The sequence below is a fragment of the Scyliorhinus canicula genome, chromosome 25 (assembly GCF_902713615.1).
Source record: "Scyliorhinus canicula chromosome 25, sScyCan1.1, whole genome shotgun sequence".
Taxonomy (NCBI): domain Eukaryota; kingdom Metazoa; phylum Chordata; class Chondrichthyes; order Carcharhiniformes; family Scyliorhinidae; genus Scyliorhinus; species Scyliorhinus canicula.
Window position 1 is genome coordinate 4539216 of NC_052170.1, and position 16090 is coordinate 4555305.

The 16090-nt window shown below is 50.2% G+C and overlaps 1 protein-coding gene across 1 annotated transcript in view; it reads right to left on the reverse strand.

Moving 5' to 3' along the window:
* Positions 1 to 1496, reverse strand: part of LOC119956998 — a 60326-nt gene extending 58830 nt beyond the window's left edge. Inside the window, exon 1 of the mRNA XM_038784582.1 lies at positions 1377 to 1496. Coding sequence (XP_038640510.1) covers positions 1377 to 1467 — 91 coding nt within the window. The 5' untranslated portion in view covers positions 1468 to 1496. The remainder of the gene's footprint in view (positions 1 to 1376) is intronic.
* Between the last annotated feature and the right edge of the window lie 14594 nt (positions 1497 to 16090).

The window sequence follows — 16090 nt, forward strand, 5'->3', positions numbered from 1 at the left end:
GCACCTTCGCACAGAACCCCTTGTCCGCCAAAAGCCACGATTCTAGCCTCCATCCTGGCCTCTGCTCCTGCCTCGGACTAAGCCTGACCTCCAGCCTGTGCAGCGCATGGTCGGAGATCACGATTGCCACATACTCCGCCTCCACCACTCCCACCAACACCGCTCAGCTCACACCAAAAAAGTCAATTCTGGAGTACACCTTGTTCACATGCGAGAAGAAGGAGTACTCCTTTTCCCCCGGGTTCCTAAACCTGCGCGGATCCACCATTCCCACCCTTTCCATAAATCCTCCCAGCTCCTTTCCCATCCTCAACATTCCCATTAACTTGGGGCTTGACCTACACACCCCTGGTTCCAGCACACAATTAAAATCACCCCCCCCCCCCGCCAATAGTTAACTGATGGGTGTCCAGGTCAGGAATCGATCCCAGCAACCCCTTCACAAATCCCATGTCATCCTAATTCAGCGCACATACATTCACTAGCACCACCAGTGTCCCCTCCTACACCCCGCTCACCGTCATCTACCTCCCACCCGGGTCCCGCACTTCCTTGGCCCCACAAACCCCCGTCCTTTTGCTCAGTAAGATGGTCACACACACACACACACACACACACACCCCCCCCCCCCCCCCGCGACTTTGAATCAAACCCTGAGTGAAATCCCTGACCCACCCATCCCTTCCTCAAACTGACCCTTCTCCCGGAGGTACACCTCCTGTAGAAAGATCACCACCACCCACCCCGCACCCCCACCCCCGCCGCTTCTCAAATGCACAAAGATCTCTTCACCGGCCCCTTCAGACCCCGTACATTCCATGTTATAAACCTTACCGGAGCCTTGCGCCTCCACTCCCCTCCACCATCCCCTGCCAATTCTACCTCCTTTCATTTCATCCCTGAACCGGGCCCCCTTCCCCGCCCATGACCCCATTCCTTCTCCAACACTGCCACGTCCCCTCTCCCCTCCCCACCCACCCCCTCCCCTGCCCCCACTTGATCAACCCCCGTGGCCGCCTCCCCCACCTCACTTCTATTTACTTACCTGCCAGCGTGGCAACTCCTGCCCGAAGGCCCCTCCAAACTGCCCCTCCCCCCTCCGCCTTCCAAACACTTTGTTTCATGAAGTAACGAATGTCACAGTTCTAAACCCAAGCACGAGACAAACGGAAGACCCCGTGGAAAACATTCTATTGACTTCTATGACATTCTGACGGAGATCGGTACTAATACGCGTTGGATTGAGGTCTTGCCAGTGCGCCCGGTGACACCCTGGTCGCCGGGAGAGAAGGCCTCAACCTGCTGTGCATATAAAGTTGCCGTTTCGCTGCCCTTCCAGTGAAACATTCTCCCGCACCCTGCCACCCAACGGATACCTCCACCTCGGACTGTCGCTTCCACTTTGCTTCCACGCTGCTCCGTCATTTCGACCGAATCCACATTGTCGTACAAGCTTGGATGGGACATGTTTCCTGCTCCTCGAGCTGAGCTTCCTTGATGAGGAAATGGCTTCTATTGGCTTTGATGCTGCCAAGGTCTGAGTCTCGTTTCCTCTTTTATTTTTCTGATCTCCGATTTCGAAAGCAGATGCCTCGCCAGCCAGTCTTCACATCCATTTCTCCTTTCTTTGGGAGCGAAACCGATACATTTCTGTTGATCATCAGCAATGCCAAGTTGCTGGCGTGGTGAATATAAGGGATTGTCATATTTTATATTTTTCTGCAGTAATGTTATTAAAAACCCGGGTTAAGATGCATCTAGACCGCATGACTGCTAGACTGCTAGACTGATGATTAAGGTGTGGTAAAAGTGGAGTCATCAATGATTTGCAGGCGAAGTGTTCTGCTAATAGATCTTGAGAACCATCTACTTGTTTACAGATATCTAGCTAATGGAATTTCCCAAAAAATCTTTTTCTCCACATTTTGATCAAACAAACAAGAAGAGCAAAACAAACAAAACAACAATCCCAAGAAACAGTCCCATCAATATGCAGTTTGATACATCAACTCATACATTCCAAGAATAAATTAACAACAAAATAGTGAAAAATAAACCCCAACCCCCCCTTTCGCACCCCCGCCCAGTGATCAATGGTAACAAGTTCACTAAAGTGAATGATAAAAAATCCCATGAATTGAAGAACCCCTCCATCACCCCCCCCCCCCCCAACTCAAATTTCAGTTTCTCCAGGGTCAGCAATTCCAGTAGGTCCCCCCACCAACGCCGAGGCACAGGGCGGAGAAGATAACCTCCATCCCAGCATGTCCTGCCTCTGGGAAATCAGGAAGGCGAAGGCTAAAACATCTGCCTCCGCACCCACCTGCAGCCTGGACCGGTCCGACACCCCGAATAGGGGGCGCGATTCCCTGCTGCCCACGACGGGTCGGAGAATAGCGGGAGGGCCTTCCCGACAATTTTCACGGCCTCCCGCTATTCTCCCCCCCCCCCCCCCCTCCGGCCGCCCCCCGACACGAATCGCTGCTCGCCGTTTTTTACGGCGAACAGCGATTCTCCGCAGGCCGATGGGCTGAATACCGCGGAGTTTACGGCCGTTTTCACGGCCATGATCACACCTGCTTTCAGCGTTTGTGAAAACGGCCGCAAAGTGCCCGTATCGGACAACCATGGCACCGATTGGCACGGCCGCACCACGGCCGTGCCAAGGGTGGCATGGGCCTGCGATTGGTGGGCACCGATCGCGGGCAGCGGGTCTGATACCCGCACACTATTTGTTCTTCTGGGGGGCATGACGGCCCGCGTATGCGCGGGTTTTGACGTGTCTGCGTGATGACGTCATCCGCGCATGCACGGGTTGGAGCCGTCCAACCCGCGCATGCGCGGCTGACGTTATCATGCGTTATCATCCGAGGGGGAGTCGTTGAGGAGTCTTGTAGCTGTGGGGAAGAAGCTGTTCCTATGTCTGGATGTGCGAGTCTTCAGACTTCTGTACCTTCTGCCTGATGGAAGGGTCTGGAAGAGGGTAAAGCCTGGGTGGGAGGGGTCTCTGATAATGCTGTCTGCCTTCCTGAGGCAGCAGGAGGTGTAGACAGAATCAATGTGGGGGTGGCAAACTTGTGCGATGCGTTGGGCCGAGTTCACCACAGTCTGCAGTTTCTTGCGGTCTTGGGACCGAGCAGTTGCCATACCCAGGCTGTGATGCAGCTGGATAGGATGCTCTCTATCGCACATCTGTAGAGGTTTGAGAGAGTCAGTGCAGACATGCCAAATGTCTTTAGTTTCCATAGGATGTAGAAACGGTGTTGGGCTTGCTTGACTGTTGCATCTACCTGAGTGGACCAGGACAGACTGTTGGTGACCCCCAGGAACTTAAAGCTATCGACCATCTCCATTTCAGAGCCATTGATGCAATTGATGCAGACGGGGCTGGGGCGGGGGGCGGGGGGCGGGGGGGCGGAGGTGGGGGGGGGGGGGGGGGGGGAGCGGGGAGAGGGGGGGGGGGTCAAGCTACGGTTCCTGAAGTTGATGATCAGTTCCTTGGTCTTTCCAACATTTAGAGAGAGGTTGTTTTCGGTACATCATGCAGCCAAGTGATCTATCTCCCTTCTGTAGACTGATTCATCGTTGTTTGAGATACCGCCCACAGTCGTATCATCGGCAAATGGATTGAATTGGAGTTAAATCTTGCCACACAGTTATGTGTGTACAGGGAGTACAGTAGAGGGCTGAGCACACATCCTTACGGGGCCCCGGTGTTGTGGATTATTGTGGAGGAGGTGCTGTTGCTGATCCTGACAGATTGCGGTCTGTTGCTGAGAAAGTCAAGGGTCCAGCTGCACAGGGAGGGGTCAGGTCCAAGATTGCAGAGTTTGATTATTAGTCTTGTTGGGATAATGGTGTTGAAGGCGGAGCTGTAGGCTATGAACAGCAGTCTGATGTAGGCGTCCTTGTTGTCAAGGTGTACAAATGTTTTATTTTATAAATTTAGAGTACCCAATTCATTTTTTCCAATTAAGGGGCAATTTAGCGTGTCCAATCCACCTAACCTGCACATTTTTAGGTTGTGGCGGCGAAACCCACGCAGACACGGGGAGAATGTGCAAACTCCACACGGACAGTATCCCAGAGCCGGGGTCGAACCTGGGACCTCGCCGCCGTGAGGCAGCAGAGCTAACCACTGCGCCACCGTGCTGCCCAAGGTGTTTGAATGTTGATTGTAGAGCCAGGGAGATAGCATCTGCTGTGGACCATTTGCGGTGATAGGCAAGCTGCAGTGGATCGAGACGGTCTGGGAGGCTGGCGTTGATGCATCTCATGACCAGCCGCTTATAGCATTTCAAGATAACAGACAACAGGGCCACCGGTCGGTAGTCGTTGAGGCAGGCTACCCAAGTAAAACTCTGGTTGTTAACTTTATTCACAAGTGGTATTTAATAGATATTGGTTTGCTTAATTGGAATATAGAGGCAGGTTTAGGAAGTTAAGGTTTCTTCTTTTACATAAGAGCTGATGTAACTGTTAACGATAAAGCAACTTCTTTGTTGCTAATGTGGTTAATTCTGTGATTAAGTTAAGATTTGTTTTCACATAAAACATATCCATTGGTCAGTGTTATCACTGTTATGGAGCAATAACATTTCCTCTGCTTTACAATAGTTGGGTTCGGCATCCTGAAACCAGTGGGGAATAAGAGAGTTCCTCAATCTGACGGTTAACAAATAGGAAACAGAGATTGGGGGGAGCAGAAATAGTCAGAAGATCTGGCTATTATCACATTGCTGTTTACGGGTGTCTCTGTGCACGCATTGGCTGACATGGTACGGTTACAACACTTCGAAAGTATTTCACCGACTGTAAAGAACTTTGAAAATCCTGAGGTTGTGAAATCTGGAGATGTCAGTCCTGAAAAGGGGATATTGTGCATTTGGACAGTTTGTAAGAGACACACTGTGGGGGAAAGTCTGGGCCTGTCTGTAAACAGGACATCGGAAGATAATCGTCCCCATTCAAATGGATCGATTGTTGCGGGTTGCCCAGATGTAACTAGACTTTCTGGCACCTAGATCACATGACATGGGATAAGGGTACGTGCAGTCAATGCAGCTGAGGATGGTCCTCTGGGGGGGGGGGGGGGGGGGTTCCTGGTGTCCTGCAGAGTTGCAGTCAGCAATTCCATTGGGTGCTGTGCCTCCCTCCCCGCCCAGCGACCTCATTGGCCGAGGGCCAGAGAAACCTCTGGAAGAGCTCGAAGAGGGGGATAAGAACAGGACACCCAGAAACCCTTCCTAGCGAAGACCCAGCTCAGAGACGACGGAGAAGACTCGACGGCGTGTGGTAATATGCATCACTGTAAATACTCAAGGGGTTAATGTAAATACACCACGACTAAGTAAACACTAGAGGGAGCGTCAGAGGCATCATGACATGCCGACATACAGCTAATGAACACATAGAATAGGGCACGACCAATGGGCAGTCAAGACACCCAGAGGTGACACTACACAAGGGGGCAACCCATATATAAGGACAGGGCACACATGCTCCTCTTTCCACTGGCGACACTTAAGAGAGTAGGACAGGGGCAGATCAGAAGCATCACACCCACCACATGGCTTAGAGCAGACTGGTTAGTTAGACTGACAATAGCAATGGTTAGTTACAATAGCAAGATTAGCAGGAGAGTCGAACTCATAGAGAACTGTGCTAATGGTTCAATAAATCACATTGAACTTACTTCAAAGTCTGGAGTATCTTTTAGTCAAAGCTGCATCGAGTTGCAGCCTGTGTTATCCCAGAGTACATAACACAACACGGCCTACTAGAGAACGGACAGAGGTGGGACGGCTGAGGCTCAGAGGACTGGAGCTGCAGCTCGATCCAGTCCATTGGCTGGGTGGTACTGTATTCGGATCTTGCGAATACTATAGTTGGGATAATTTTTGGGGGGAGGGGGGATAACTGTTTTATTGTCTTTGAAAATAAAGTTGGGTTGAATTGACAACTTGGGGCTGTCCTTCGTTCATCTCGCAAATAAGAACACCTCAGTAAAAGGTTTTACTAATAAACTAGAATAACATCCAAAAGTATCCAAACCTAATTTTTTGAAGTCTGACACTTGATAGTATTCTATATTGACAAATAATGCAGACAGGCAGGAGACACTTTCATATCAACTGATTTTTACCAGAAATTTGTAAAATGTGTCCTTATAAAAAAATTCATATTTCGTGCATATTCATTAAGGTAATCATAGATCATAGAATTTACAGTGCAGAAGGAGTCTACTCGGCCCATCGAGTCTGCACCGGCACTTAGAAAGAGCACTCTACCTGGGGTCAACACCTCCATCCTATCCCCATAACCCAGTAACCCCATCCAACACTAAGGGCAATTTTGGACACTAAGGGACAATTTATCCTGGCCAATCCACCTAACCCGCACATCTTTGGACTGTGGGAGGAAACCGGAGCACCCGGAGGAAACCCACGCACACACGGGGAGGGGACATGCAGACTCCGCACAGACAGTGACTCAAGCCGGAATCGAACCCGGGACCCTGGAGCTGTGAAGCATTTATGCTAACCACCATGCTACCGTGCTGCCCTAATTTAGCATTATTACCACCTTGTCAGAATGCTGACTTAAAATCAATAAAAATTCAGAACATTGGTCACTTGCACACCAGTTAGAAAATATCTGACCTATAAGACATAAACCCATTAGGGCAGAATGGTAGCACAATGGTTAGCACTGTTGCTTCACAGCGCCAGGGACTCGGGTTCGATTCTCGGCTCGGGTCACTGTCTGTGCGGAGTCTGCACATTCTCCCCGTGTCTGGGTGGGTTTCCTCCGGGTGCTCCGGTTTCCTCCCACAGTCCAAAGATGTGCAGGTTAGGATGGATTGGCCATGCTAAATTACTCCTAGTGTCCAAAAAGGTTAGGTGGGGTTACTGGGTTACGGGGATAAGGTGGGGGCAAGGGCTTCAGTCGGGGGCTCTTTCCAAGGGCCGTTGCAGATTCGATGGGCCGAACGGCCTCCTTCTGCACTCCAAATTCTATGGTTCTATAACTGGTCGAAGTGTCTGATAATTTACAGACACTAGTGTTTTACACCCTGGTGGTCAAATCATTGATCACATCACCGTGTGTGGCTCAGGCATGTCATAGTCTGCTGTATGTGCTACAGGGGAAGACAATAGCTGAGGACAGACAAGTGGCAGTTATTGCTAAAGATTTTAGATTTAGATTTATTGTCACGTTTACCGAGGTATGATGAAAAGTATTGTTCTGTGTACAGTCCAGGCAGATCATTCCATACATGAAAAACAGAGGATATTTGATAGATGCACAATGTAACTATATAGACACTGGGGGAAGCATATGGAGTGGAGCACAGTTCAGATCACAAGAGGGTCATTCAGGATTTTGGTGACTGTGGGGAAGAAGCTGTTTTTGCATCCCTTATGCGTGTTATCAGACTTATATATCTCCTGCCCGATGGAAGAAGTTGGAAGAGTAAGTAAGCCGGGTGGGAGGGGTGTTTGAATATGCTGCCCACTTTCCCCAGGCAGCGAGAGATGTAGATGGAGTCAATGGATGGAAGGCAGGTTCACGCGATGGACTGGGCTGTGTTCACAACTCTCTGTAGCTTCTTGCGAGCAGTTGCCATACCAGGCTGTGACGCAGCCAGATAGGATGCTTTCTATGGTACATCTGTAAAAATTGATAAGAGTCAATGTGGACATGCCGAATTTCCTTGGTTTCCTGAGGAAGTTTAGGTGCTGCTGTGCTTTCTTGGTCGTAGCGTCGACGTGGGTGGATCAGGACAGATTGTTGGTAATGTGCATGCCTAGGAATTTGAAGCTGTCAACCATCTCCACCTCAGCATTGATGCAGACAGGGGTGTGGACAGTACTTAGCTTTCTGAAATCCTCCTGAGAGCATCTCTCTCTCCCGTCAGGCACCGTACCCATGGCGACCATGGACCTCCATGTTTCTCTTGCTCTTGAGATCTTGGTGGTACCTTTAACCAAATTGTGAGGCTCCAGAAAGATCATTCTTTATCTACTTTGATCTCATTCACCACCGATAGGTTATCCCATTTACACCTGCTCGACATCCATCTTTTGTTTCGTTGCTGAACCCATCCCCATCTCCTTTCATCCCGCACCATCATCCCATTGCTCATTCCATCTCTCCTTGCTTCATTGGACTTTCCCCTTTTCCCCTTTCCTCCCCTCCCTTTCCCCCGCTGCCGCTGGCACTCGTTTGAAACTTCCTCCGTCTCTAACTTCCTCCAGCCCTGCCGCAAGGTGACCGACCCGAAATGTCACCTCGCCACTGACGCTGGCCGGGCCTGCAGACGCCTTTCCGGCACCTTCTGCCTTTATTTAGCTGCCAGACTTTTGTAGGCACCGATTTATCAATTGGTGAGGAAGCAACGCTGGCTTTGACTCAGCAGCTGAAGGGGGGGGGGGGGGGCAGGCTTGTTGAAGGCCTATTTATGACTTCAACACCGTGTAATTCATAAACTCCTACATTCTCGGGAAGGATGACGAATCCACTTCCCACAGGAACATTGATGTGTGACCACCCCCCTCCCCTTCCCCCCCCCCCCCCTCCCCAATGCTCACAGCGCTCTTTCCTTGGGCCGCAACACCTCACTCCATCACTCCTCGTACGTTTTAACCCCTTCGTCACCAGCGAATTACAAGTGGCAACACTGCATGAGTTTCAGTTCTATTCTTAGAAGCGCCTTTTGTTCTGCACCAACTCGGCAAGGGCTGATTTCCAGCAGCAGGTGAATTATCTGTGGCAGCTTGTCGGCTATTCTGACTGACCAGTTTGACAGATACGTTCAGGATATGTCTCTTGGCTCGTTGTCCTGAATGCCCAGGCAAAGAACCTTACTGGGCTGCTGGGCGATATTAACCAAATGGGTTAGGAGTCCTGGATCAGATGAGGAATACTGTGGGACAAACACACACACACAAACACACATAATGGTTATGTTGCTGGACTAATAATTCAGACACGATAATTAATGATCCAGAGACGTGAATTTGAATCCCTGCGGGGCAGTTCGACTCAGTTAATGAGATGAGTCGAGAATGTAAAGCTAGTCTCAGTAATGGTGATTACGAACCTACTCAGCCATAACCGAAAACAACATCTGCTCCACAATTTCTCTCCTGGAAAGGAATCTGTGGTCCTCACCTGGTCGGTCCGGACCCCGCAGCATTGCGGCTGACTCGAACCATCCCCCTGGGACAGCCTAGCCGAGCGAGTATTCCAGGTGGAGCCTCATCACCACCTGCACAAGAGCAACTTTCAACCTCTCCCGTTGATCATTGTAAAGTTAGAGGATTAGGTGTCCTGGGGGAGGTCTGCGACTGAGTACGTGGGTTAGTCCTTAACCGTCTGTGTCCTTCTAATGTCTCCCTCTAATCTGAACATCCCAATTAGGAGCAGGAGGAGGCCATTCGGCCCCTCGAGCCTGCTCCGCCATTCAATAGGATCGTGGCTGACCTGATTGTAACCTCAACCCTGCATTGCTGCCGACCCCCGATAACCTTTCACCCCCTCGTTAATCAAGAATCTATCCAGCTCTGCCTTAAAAATTTTCACAGATTCCGCTGCCTGTTGAGGAAGAGAGTTCCAGAGACTCACCCCCCCTCTGAGGGAAGTGATTTATTTTCTTTATCTGGCTTAAGTCGGTAGCCCCTGAATTTTAAACATTGCCCCCCCCTGTTCACACCCTCCTTGGATATTTGATCATTATTTTGCTGATTTCACTTTTTCTCGAAACTGGCACTCCAGCCTGGCACCCTGTTGCCATGTGACCCGTTCCCCCCCATGACCCCCTCATCAGAGACCTCCATCAAACCCCCTCATCAGACCCCCCCATTAGACCCTCCCACAAAAGACCCCTACAAAACACCCTCTAATCAGACTTCCCATAACAGTGAACCCCCCATACACAGAACCCTCGATATCAGAGACCCCCATATCAGAGACCCCCCCCATATCAGAAACCCCCGAAACAGAGCCCCCATAACAGAGCCCCCCATAACCGAGCCCGCATAACAGAGCCCCCATAACAGAGCCCGCATAACAGAGAACCCCCATATCAGAGCCCCATAACAAAGAACCTCCATATCAGAGACCCCCATAACAGAGAACCCCCATAACAGAGCCCCCCATAACAAAGAACCTCCATATCAGAGACCCCCATAACAGAGAACCCCCATAATAGAGTCCCCCATAACAGAAAACCCCCCATAGCAAAGACCCCCCATAACAGCCCCCCCGAACAGAAACCCCCATAGGAGACCAACCCCCCCCCCACCCCCCCCCCCCCCCCCCCATCAGCCACTCCTGCCTGGAAGCTAAAGAGCAGTCCAGGCACAGTGAAAAGAAACACTACTCTTTCACTCACCTGTCCCATACATCTGCTGCCTCAGACAGATACCCAGAAAGCAGCAGCTGTTACTTTATTGAAAGCCAAGACCACATCACCAGGCTTTAAACCCCCTCAGATCCTTTGATCTGCAATGCTTCTAATCACTTCAAAGAGAAATAGCTTTTGGTAGCCTGTGATTAACAGAGTAATAAGTTCCGGCCAGCCAGGTGTCTGGATTAAAAGCAAATTTACTGCAGATGCTGGAATCGGAAACCAAAAGAGAAAATGCTGGAAAATCTCAGTAGGTCTGGCAGCAGATCTGATGAGATTTTCCAGCATTTTCTCTTTTGGTTTCAAGTCTCTGGATTGTATGCTTTCATTTCCTTTCACTCTTGAATGCATCTTTGAACCCAACCGCAATGCTTAGAAACATCTAGCTATGATTGACATAGCTACTGACATAGACTCTGTTTCTGCTGTTTTGCTTCCAGGGAGGGGTGACTGATGGAGGGGGGGAGGGGGGTCTCTGTTATTGGAGGGGGGAGGGATTCTGTTATGACGGGTTCTTTGATATAGGAGGTCTTTGATGAGGGGGCCTGATGGGAGTCAGTGCTAACAGGGGGGGACCCATGTGTGTATTTATAATCCCGTCCCCAGCACTATGAGAGGTAGGTGGGCCCCAATTGTTTGGGAATTGAATGCCTTCCTCAGCCACCTCTGAGGACGTTAAATATCATTGACCTCAAGTGTCGCAGAGCACATTTTAAAAATTATTTTTTCATATGGGTGTCGCTGGCAAGGTCAGCATTTATTGTCCATTTCTAATTGCCCTTGAGAAGGTGGTGGTGAGCCGCCTTATTGAACCGCTGCAGTCCATGTAGTGTAGGTACACCCACTGTGCTGTTAGGGAGGGGGTTCCAGGACTGTGTCCCAGCGGCAGTGAAGAAACGGCCGATATATTTCCCAGTCAGGGTGGTGAGTGACTTGGAGGGGAACCTCCAGGTGGTGGGGTTCCCGGGTATCTGCTGCTCTTGTCCTTCTAGATGGTAGTGGTTGTGGGTTTGGAAGGTGCTGCCTAAGGAACCTTGGTGAGTTACTGAAGTGCATCTTGTAGATGGTACACACGGCTGCTAATGTGCATCGATGGTGGAGGGAGTGAATGTTTGTGGAATGGGGAGCAATCAATTTGTCCTGGACCATATTGAGCTTCTTGAGTGTTGTTGGAGCTGCACCTATCCAGTCAGGTGGGGAGTATTCCATCACACTCCTGACTTGTGTCTTGTCGATGGTGGACAGGCTTTGGGGGGTCAGGAGGTGAGTTACTAGCCTCTGACCTGCTCTGTTAGCTACAGTATTATAGGGTGAGTCCAGTTCAGTTTCTGATCAATGGAAACCTCTCGGATGTTGCTTTACAATCAATTAAGTGCAGTCACTGTCAGTCATACGGCAGCCAACTTGTACACAGCAAGATCCCACAAGTATTGACCAGATAGTGGAATTTTCTGGCTGTTCCTGCCTCTGACACTGGGGGTGACTGCCTGGACGTTTGTGGACTCAAGAAATGCCGTCAATTCGCCCCCATTTTTGCACTGCAGGAGATTACTGTGTCTAAGTGACGATAACACTGATTTTCTCTGCCTCCTTATAGACGTCTGCATCCTGTGGTTCAAGGCTAAGGTTGGTCAGGTCATGGACAGCCAATTCAGGTTGTGTCTGGCTTGTCACAGAGAGAGTCATTGGGCTGTTGTTTGGCAATCATCCAGCACGTATGGCTGGCTATTTTCGATTTGCTTCCGTCACTGTCTGATTGTCCACTCATGCGTAAGAAATGTTAGCAGTCCCAGTCACGCATGTAGACAGCCCGTCACTCTGCATTACCACTCACTAGGCTCTTGTCTCACCGCACACGAGAATTCACTTTTCAGGCTCTTCTGAGAGCATCGATTTAGATGTAATAATGTTGAAATGAGGGAAGCATCCGTTTAACTTTTAGGTTCAACTTGTCTATATATAAGTTTCTGGAACATACCTCTCCATTCACCTGAGGAAGGAGCAGTGCTCCGAAAGCTAGTGATTCGAAACAAACCTGTTGGACTTTAATCTGGTGTTGTGAGACTTCTTACTGTGCTCACCCCAGTCCAACGCCGGCGTCTCCACATCATAACTTTTAGGTGCCTTTGTCGGCTGGGAGTTATTGCCCCTCATGGGTTCCCCAGCCGACGGCAGGTTTCCCAAATGGAAGTCCCCTCCCTGCCTTCCTCCATTCCCACCAATCAATTGGAAATTTGCAATTTGTGCGCAACCTGTTCGATCATGAGACTAGTCTTGCCAACTCTGGCTAGGTGTAGCCCTGGAGGTCTTATCCAGTTCCCAACCTTTTATTCCTAGCTCCAATTTTATTTTTAATATAACTAGAAATGAAAGTGCTCAAAGTAATTTTTTTTTCAGGAAGTCAATGATTTTGGTCCTGAATTTTGCCCCCAGCAGTTTCTTGGAGATTAATCTGCAATTCCTGTGGGCTCCAGAGCAATCCTGGAGAGTTGGTAGCCACCCTAGACGAGAGTCCATTGCCACAAAATCAAGTCCAACTTCTGAAAATGTGCACTCTCCGTCAGGAATCGTTTGTCTGGTGAGATGCCTATGGGTTACATCATAGGTGGATGGTGTGCGACCTCCAACCAGCAGGTGGCGGTGCAGGCACACCATGCGGTCTCAAGACCGTGGTCATGTGACCAGTGACCCCCATATAAGGGACGACACATCTGGCCATCTTCAGAAGAAGCTTGAGAGGGTAATAGGTCATACAGGTGAATGGTCAGTGCTAGGTGCAAGTTCCAGAGGAGTAGTTCGCAGACTCCATGATAACGTGCTCTGTATCAGATTGCTATCTTACCACACGAGGGTCAATTAAAGATTCTGGTTTGGATAAGGCGAGGATTCTTTTGTAAGGTATTGAAGGCCAAACACAACCTTTTGGACCTGGAATAGGGGGCCCAACTGATAGATCCCATCGAGGGGATGGTTTAGCACAGGGCTAAATCGCTGACTTTGAAAGCAGACCAAGGCAGGCCAGCAGCACGGTTCAATTCCTGTACCAGCCTCCCCGAACAGGTGCCGGAATGTGGCGACGAGGGGCTTTATACAGTTACTATACAGTAACTTCATTTGAAGCCCACTTGTGACAATAAGTGATTTTCATTTCATTTATAGACTAAAGTCACCAAATGCACCATTCGGGGCCAGAGCCTTAGCTCGCCCCCCCCCCCCCCCCCCCCCCCCCCCCCACCGATATCAGCTGACACAACTCCCACTAATACCGCACTTCCTTTGCTCCGACCTAACCCTGTCCTTCCATCCTGCCCCACCACCTCTGTCCACCTCTCCAACTATTCATTACATTCCTACCTCTCTTCAGTTCTGTCGAAGGCTCATACAGGCTCGAAATGTTAACTGTTTCTCTCTCCGCTGATGGTGTCAGGCCTGCCGAGTTTATCCCCAGCCTTTGCTGGTTTTTAATTTCAGATTTCCAGCATCCGTGGCATTTTGCTCCTAATTCATTAACGTCCCACACTGTGCAGTGAAGCTCAGTGGGAGCTCGGGGAACAGCCCCTGACCTTTCAACCAGACACTTTACAGCCGTGGCAGAGATTCAGCAACTTCCAATCACCAACTCCCCGCTTCCACTTTGTTTGGACAACGAATGCTGGTGATAATTCTGCTGCTTCCATTTATACCTCCCTCTCGGCCCGTCTTTTGTTCCATTACCGTCCCCTTTTTGCTTCAGGGGATTAATCATCAGGAAGGAAGGTTTGGGTGGCGCGGTGGCACAGTGGTTAGCACTGCTACCTCACAGCGCCAGGGTCCCGGGTTCGATTCCCGGCTTGGGTCACTATCTGTGCGGAGTTTGCACCTTCTCCCCGTGTGTGCGTGGGTTCCCTCCGGGTGCTCCGGTTTCCTCCCACAGTCCAAAGGTGTGCAGGTCCGGTGGATTGGCCACGATCAATGTGCGGGGGTTACGGGAAAGGGTGGGGAGTGGCCCTGGGTGGACTGCCGTTTCAGAGGATTGGTGCAGACTCAATGGACCGAATGGCCTCCTTCTGGACTTCAGGGGTTCCTATGGAATGTGACACTGAGCCGCACGGAGGTGATATTTGGACAGGTGACCAAAGACCTGAGAGATAAAGGAGCTTCTTCAAGAAGCTAGAGAGGCTGAGGGAGAACATTCCAGAGCCTGGTGTCCAAGCTGCTGAAGGCTGAGGGAGAACATTCCAGAGCCTGGTGCCCAAGCTGCTGAAGGCTGAGGGAGAACATTCCAGAGCCTGGTGCCCAAGCTGCTGAAGGCTGAGGGAGAACATTCCAGAGCCTGGTGCCCAAGCTGCTGAAGGCTGAGGGAGAACATTCCAGAGCCTGGTGCCCAAGCTGCTGAAGGCTGAGGGAGAACATTCCAGAGCCTGGTGCCCAAGCTGCTGAAGGCCTGGCCACCAATTCTGGAGTAATTAAAATTGGCCACGTGTATGCAAGAGGCCAGAATTGGAGGGCCGCAGATTCAAGAGAGTTTAGAAAAAATCTTTGATGCAATGTGAGCGTTGTTGGCAAGGCCAGCATATGTTGCCCGTCCCTAATTGCCCTTGAGAACAATTAAGAGCCCACCGCCTTGCTGCAGATCACAGGTAGGCCGTGCTCCCTTTTGGTAATCATTCCTGCTCTCCATCTGAATTCAGGCCTACCCTATCTGTACTTTCCCAGAATCCTGACCCTGAAGTACAATTGGGGGTATTGTGGTAACAGACACTCTTTGGGAGGGACTGGGGGGTTAATTGTGCTGTTCAAAGACTCCTAGACCTTCCCAACACAGAAGGCAGCCATTTGGCCCATCATGCCCACATTGACCAACAAAGATCTGACTACACTAATCCCATTTTCCAGCAATTGGCCCACAGTTCCAGCATGACCTCCCTGCTCTTGTATCCCATGCCTCGGCTAATGAAGGCAGGTATCCCACAAGCCTTCTTAACCTCCTTAACTACCTGCCGTGCCACCTTCAGGGATCTGTGACCCCTCTGATCCTCAGTGCTTTCCAGGATCCTGCTATTCCTAATGTCATTCTTGTTACCCTCCCCAAGTGCATCAACCCACACTTTTCGAGTTGAATTCCATTTGCCACAGCTCTGCCCACCTAACCAATCCATTGATAACCTCCTGCAGGTTAGGGAGATCCTCCTCACTATTTCCCACCTGACCAGTTTCCATGTCAGCCGCAGTCGCCCTAATCATAGCCCCTACATTTAAGTCCTTCTTGATATCATATATCCTCCAAAATGTTTGCCCTTTGAGTTGATCCAACTCCTTTGTGAATTGACTCTGCTCCCACTGTCGTCACAGGCGGCACATTCCAGATCACAGCGACTCGCTGAGGAATTAGACTTTCCTCATCTCCTCTCAGGTCAGGGCAGCACGGTGGCCTAGTGGTTAGCCCTGCGGCCTCACGGCGCTGAGGTCCCAGGTTCGATCCCGGCTCTGGGTCACTGTCCGTGTGGAGTTTGCACATTCTCCCCGTGTCTGCGTGGGTTTCGCCCCCACAACCCAAAAATGTGCAGGGTAGGTGGATTGGCCACGCTAAATTGCCCCTTAATTGGAAAAAAACTAATTGGCTAATCTAAATTTTTTTAAAAATCTTTAAAAAAAAAAAAAAAAAATCTCCTCTCAGGTCCCTTTTTCAATTGACCT